Here is a 6,296-nt window from a genome sequence, read left to right on the forward strand (position 1 = left end):
TCAAGCAACTAACAAAGCGCTAGACATTATTAAAGTCTGTTGGAAGCGCATGTTAAGTGTTCGTTTTCAGTTTTGCTTCTTCTAACACTTTCATTGAGTCATTTGTACCACACTGCACAATGATTCGCTTATTTTTCTCGTTGACCATAATATCCATCGTGATCGTCAGCATTTGGTCTTCGGATGGTTATACTGTTCATAACAGCTTACTCACAGGCCATGTGTTTAAGACTATTGAATCCATCGACTGGTTTCAGTGCGTTGAGGAGTGCCACAAACTCGACGAGTGCATTTCCTACAACTATTTTCCTCCTAAAAAAGTCTGTGAGCTGAATAACTTTGGCTATGATAACCAGTGTGAGGCGGGTAACAATTTTATCAGAGCCACTGGATGGATTCACCATGTACTCGACATATCAGAGGTAATTACACATGCAAATATGGGTTACTATCGACATTTATCAGTTGTACGATCAAGCGAAAAGACAGTGTTATGCCTTACATTTGGTGGGGATCAACAAAAAAAATTCAGTGAAAAACGAATGCCTTTTTCTCTTTGCCACTGGATTTTATTCAAGGGAAGTAAAGGATTGTTACGCAAGGTCATACACCATTAGCTCGGATGCTTTTAAATAAAAGGGCAAAACAAATTTAGGAACGAGATTTCGTTCCCATATTCCGAGCTACTGTTGGGTTTTTGAACGTATTTTTCGCGCTCAGGGCATCGATTTTGTACCTCGCAAAAAAACAAAAGATATTAACTTCTAACTCTGTCTTTATAATCACAATTAAAACCGAATATTTGAGACGACTCAGGGCTTCTGAACCCAGAATTACGGTAAGACAGTTGCAGTTAGATCTCCGACCGGTGAATTTTTATTCTTTATACGGAATATTTCCTGAAACAATATTTGTAATTCTCGTAACTCATAAAGTGTGCGAAAGTGTAAACGGTCTCGAATCTAAAGTCGATTGTCTAATACAACGAAGGAGTTTAACAGGACAGGTGGTTCAGTTTACAAAACAAACTGGAAACGTGCATATTGAATTGCAAACTTGCACTTGGTCGTATGACTAGACTGATCATAAAAAGACTAAAATTTCAAGGGTTTTCCTATCGTTATCATTTTTTTTTAAAGATTGATGATTGTATTCGTCATGAAATATAAGAAAGAAAAAGAAAACCTAATTGCGACATGACACGATCTAGGTATTAATTACCTTTTACCAAGACCGGATGTCACAAACGATTATTCTTTCCGCAATTCTCCCTGTAAATCTCCCGGCAGATGACATGTGTGTGCGGAAGATCCTTTGGTTTTTCTCTCTTTTCTTTTTTCGTTTCATTTTCCCCTTCCTGGTTTCCTTGGTAGATTATTAAAATTGCTAAGAATGGTGTAGTTTGCTACCCTGCAACTCCGAGCAGAGCTCTCTTAGCAGTGTAGTTTGTTGACCAGTAATCAGTATTCAGCGTTTTCGCAATCAGTCAACAGTTTATTAATATCACGACGAGGAGGTAGTCTCTTCGCCTCGTTTCGAAATTGGCTCGAATTTTCATACAAAAATATCTTGCACTGCTGAAAATCTAATGCCCGATTCACACCAAGTCTTAAACACGTTTAAAAGCTGTTTAGTTAAACACAGTTCAAAATTGTTTCCTTCATAAAAGCTGCTTTCGGATTTTTGTCCTTTACAGATTTAGCACAAATGGAAGCATGAGTTAAAATCAGAGAACAAGATTCCCTTCCCTACAACTTTCTGCAATTTACATTTTCAGCTAAAACATCCGAACAAATCAAACTATATCAGTTTACACATGGGAACACAGGAGACAACATTTTAAGTATTTTACTTAAATGTTATTGTTGGTGCCCCTGTAAAATCCCTGTCTCCTTTCACTTTTTCATTCGTCTGATTTGCAGGAAAAGAAAAGGAAAGGAAAAGCAGGTGAAGGGTCAAATGGTAAAGAAAGTGAGTGTCTGACAACAGTATACTCTCCAGAAACCTTCCTGTTGTAATTCTATGACCTTGTATTGCGGAACACTGGCTGGGAGCAAAAAGTTTATAATCCTTAGTATACCATACTCATTTTACCTTTTTCAAGTAATATGTCAAAAACGAGGGCGAGTGCTTTATCACGGGTTCCAAATACTGAGAAACAGATGAAAGCACGAGGCCGCAGGCCGAGTGCTTTCATCTGTTTCGAGGTATTTGGAACCCGTGATAAAGCACGAAGCCCGAGTTTTTGACATGTCTTCTCAAATGAAACAATAAGAAATTAATCTCATTAAAATGCAAATGTTTGATTTCAGATGAAAAACATGTTTCATCTCAGATGAAAACCTGGTGGTGTTTCATCTGGTGTTTCATTGGGGTATCAAGATTCATCCACCTGACCGAAATGGAGGTCATTTATTGGCTTTTGACTGCATGAATTATTAATGAGTTTGAGAAATATATTTACTTATATTTTTCCGATTGAATAGATATCTCAGCGACTTAATCTCTTTTGCATGGACGGAGCGAAAAAATACCAAGTGAGGCTGCATGTCCGTGTAAGCTCTTGAACGGATTCATGCATTTGACAGCTACCACAAATCACACCAGAGTGTAATAATTTCCAACCTAATTTCAAATTTGTCTGGAAAACATGAAATATTATTTCTGTGTCGGACAAAACAGAATTTGATGATCGTGTTTTTTCGTTTTTCAAATTCCCGGGCACGGCCGTTTTAGATTTCACGGCGTAATACGGTCACTCAATTGTTTCACGCAAAATTAAAAGAACTTCTGGTAACTGACAATAGCGGCAACAGTATGACCTCATAACATCCAAATGGCGGCGCAAGGAAAATATAGGCGATGATAAATCTAATTTTTAGCACACTTGAATGTTATTTCTACTCTTTAAGCGAACAGTTAAATTTAGACATTATTTTCAACAATTCAAAGTCAATTTGTTGCCAACGTGGAGGCTTTCTTTAACAAAAGCGGATAACAAATCTATTTGAACCATATTATGCATACTACTACTAACAGTCCGTAAAGGATATACTTTGTTTGTAGTCAGTCAAAACAAATTTGTTTTCTCGTAAAACGCGTATACGGAAATGATTTAGGAAAACGTCTTAACAATAACGTGATACTGACTTTTGCAAACAAAGATATTTTTCTAAACTCTTTCCTACTTCCATTTTGTTTAATTTCCAAATAAATAGTTCGTGTTTCTCGACAAGATTAACGCTCTGTAATAAAGGTAGACCCTGAAAAGTAAATTAAAATTCAGTTTTAAATTTTTTACTACGACAACGCTATAGTTGCAGACTAATGTTTACAAAGTAACATATTTTTAGTTCTTTTTTTCAGTTTCATTTTGGTAACGAAGGTATATATTTATTTACGTTTTCAAATCCCACAATAGATTTCAAAGAAACACGCCTTACTGAAGAAAGGATTTTGTTGAAATGATTTGTGGCAAAAATTAGGTTGGCTCGGTCTATCAGTTTCCGGCTCTTGATATTAAAGCTAGGCTTGAACTTTTTTCATCTATATCTGATTTCTTTACAGGTCCCGATTCCTTTGCATCCTGCAGAGATATTTACCTGAAAAACAAGTAAGTTAGATGACTTTTAGACGGCTGCTAATAGGACTTTGTAAGAGGATGATACAGTGTTTATTTTCGTAAGCCGCGACTTGTTCACTCTGCCAACAACGCTTTTTTGACTCCCCAAAGAAGGAGAGAAAGAGATGTCCCCGTAATTCAAATGCTTGGTCTCGTCACTCCCGTTGTCTGTGTCAAAGGAGTTTTTATAGCGCATGGATCAATTTCGTTGACCTTGACACTCCCTACCCCTTGACAACCCACCACCCTTACCCCCCATGCCATCCTCTTAGTTTAAGAATAGAGACTAATAATTTCTTGAAAAGAAAAGCTCCAAGGCAGACTCATGGAAGAGCTTTTTCTTCGTCGTTTCTCTAATATTTTTGTCAACGGAAAGGGACGCAAAATATACGAAGGAGACATAAATGACAAGGAGAATCCTCAGCTAGCAGGCGTCAGGGTAGGCCAAGCATGTCATCCTTTCCAAGGATGACTTTGCGTTGGATATGAGATGATTGTAAAAAACTCGGCGTCACTCGCCTTGTTGGCTATCTATCATCTCATATCCAACGCGCGCTCGTGGAGTAATTGTTAATTGAAACATTAAGTTATAAACATGCAATGTTGCATTAACTATGGAATTGATAAAGGACGTTACGTCAGGCTCAATAGTTTTTAAAGATGCAATTTTTATAGAAGGTGGAGAGATCGAGTTAAGGATATCAGTCATCATCCAAGGAATTAAAATACATAATCATTACTTTATCACTGATAAAATAATAATAATAATAATAATAATAATAATAATAATAATAATAATAATAATAATAATAATAATAATAATAATAACAATAATAATAACAATAATAATACCATAATTTAATATTTAAGAGGTAAATCTGTAGCTAACTTTTATTTCAATCTCCATTCAGATCTCGAGAGAATAAAGCTTACATGCTGCAAACTGACATTGGAAGAGTCCCTGTGTACTGTCACATGACCGGAATTGATGGATGCGGAGATAGAGGATGGACGCTGGTCATGAAAGTTGATGGTAACAAGGTAAAATCAACAACAGGTTGTGGTTTTCAGCAATCCATCCTTGGACCGTAAGTGATATTTTTTTTTGTAAGTGAAAGTAACAAAAACAACAACACTACAGAGGATAAGGAGCATGCTACATCTCCACGGTAAGAACAAAAACCTGGGCCCATGGGGCAGACTGCATTCGTTCCCAGTGCTAACGGTTTTCTTGGTCAGTGGTTTAATGAATAAACCGCGACGGTTCTAAGAACTCATCAGCATGTCACACCCCCAGGCCCCAGGTATGGTGACTGCTGCTTTAATAAACCCAAACTCCACACTACACATTGTCAAAAGAACTCCTTAACAAATTCAAACTGACGTTCAATTTAGCGCGATTGACGCAACAAGTAACGTGATTCAGCAAATTAATAAGGCTTTTTGAGACATTTCTAAGCGGTGACTTCGTGTTTTCTTTTATAGTCAACGTTTCACTACGATTCCAAATTCTGGAGCAACAAAACCGAGTTCAATCTTCCTGGAGGTGAGACGGGGTTTGACAACCACGAAACCAAGTTACCGACTTATTGGAACACAAACTTCTCCAAGATCTGTCTCGGCATGAGGATTGGCAATCAACATGCCAAGTTCCTGGTATTCAATAAGAATGGCGCTTCACTGTACTCTATGATCGCTGATGGCCGCTATCGACCAACCTCTCTGGGTCGAGACAAGTGGAAGGCATTGATTGGCTCTGAAGCATCTTTGCAGCCCAACTGTAACAAAGAAGGGTTCAACGCAGTGGGTGACAAGAACTATCATTCGAAAGCAAGAATCGGTATTATTGGCAACAATGAAAACGACTGCGGTACCTGCGACTCTAGAATTGGTTTTGGTACCGGAGGAAAACATGATGACACCAACACGTGTGGTAATGAGGCTTCACGCGGTCAGGTTGATAATGGCAAGAAACACATCAAAACCATGGGATACATATTAGTGAAATAAAACGGAAAAAGATGGAAGTTCCTCCTAAAAAAACTGAGGAGAGAAAAAATAAACCATAAATCTAGCGACTGTTGTAGTTAAATTTAAACTGAACAGGATAAGAACTTTTGCTTGTTTGTTGTAGTGTAATCATGACATAAAAATAAAATGCAGAGATAAGAATATACACTGGTTTTGTTTTTGGTTAAATGTTCCTGAAAGTAACCGTGGTCGACAATTCTGTTGTAATTGTAAAAGTTATGTTAAATGTTTACAGTAAGTTTGTGCTCATTCAGAAAAGGAGAACCAACTCCAAGGCAAGCAACAACTCGGGAAATACTCATTGAAAACGCGGTGCCAAATATGTACCAGTGCTGTGCTCTATCAACTGAGCTATCAAGCCAACTGGTAACCGATCATTGTGTGAGTTGGTAACAATATTCACTTGGATGGTGAATAAATCAGAAACGATTATCTCAACGGTTGCGGCCAGGTCATAAGTTCAGCTTAAGTTTGAACTCTGCCTGTAGATCTAATAACGTACATACAAATTAGGTCTGACTAACCTGCAATGAGGATTACTAATCCTGATTTCTTTAAATTCAACAGATGTAAAGTCGATTCAATTTCGACAAAAAGCATTAAATGGTCCCATAAAATACCCTGCTATGATCGCGCCCTTAGC

At 37.5% G+C, this 6,296-nt stretch overlaps 1 protein-coding gene across 1 annotated transcript; it reads left to right on the top strand.

Annotated features, from left to right (window-relative positions):
- The first annotated feature begins 4,627 nt into the window (after positions 1-4,627).
- Positions 4,628-5,739, top strand: LOC146463699 (putative skeletal organic matrix protein 5). Its single transcript, XM_085084191.1, has 2 exons — positions 4,628-4,663; positions 5,108-5,739. Exons 1-2 carry the CDS (start codon positions 4,643-4,645, stop codon positions 5,630-5,632), a joined length of 546 nt encoding a protein of 181 aa, XP_084940317.1. The 5' UTR covers positions 4,628-4,642; the 3' UTR covers positions 5,633-5,739.
- The last annotated feature ends 557 nt before the right edge of the window (positions 5,740-6,296 follow it).

This window comes from Pavona decussata, unplaced genomic scaffold (genome assembly GCF_977016875.1).
Source record: "Pavona decussata unplaced genomic scaffold, jaPavDecu1.1 SCAFFOLD_175, whole genome shotgun sequence".
NCBI classification, from domain to species: Eukaryota; Metazoa; Cnidaria; class Anthozoa; order Scleractinia; family Agariciidae; genus Pavona; species Pavona decussata.

Bases quoted from the DNA above. Each gene is read 5' to 3' on its own strand.
- LOC146463699 (XM_085084191.1), top strand. From the start codon at position 4,643: ATGAAAGTTGATGGTAACAAG. The intron at 4,664-5,107 runs GTAAAATCAACA...TTTCTTTTATAG, and splicing joins TGAAAGTTGATGGTAACAAG to TCAACGTTTCACTACGATTC.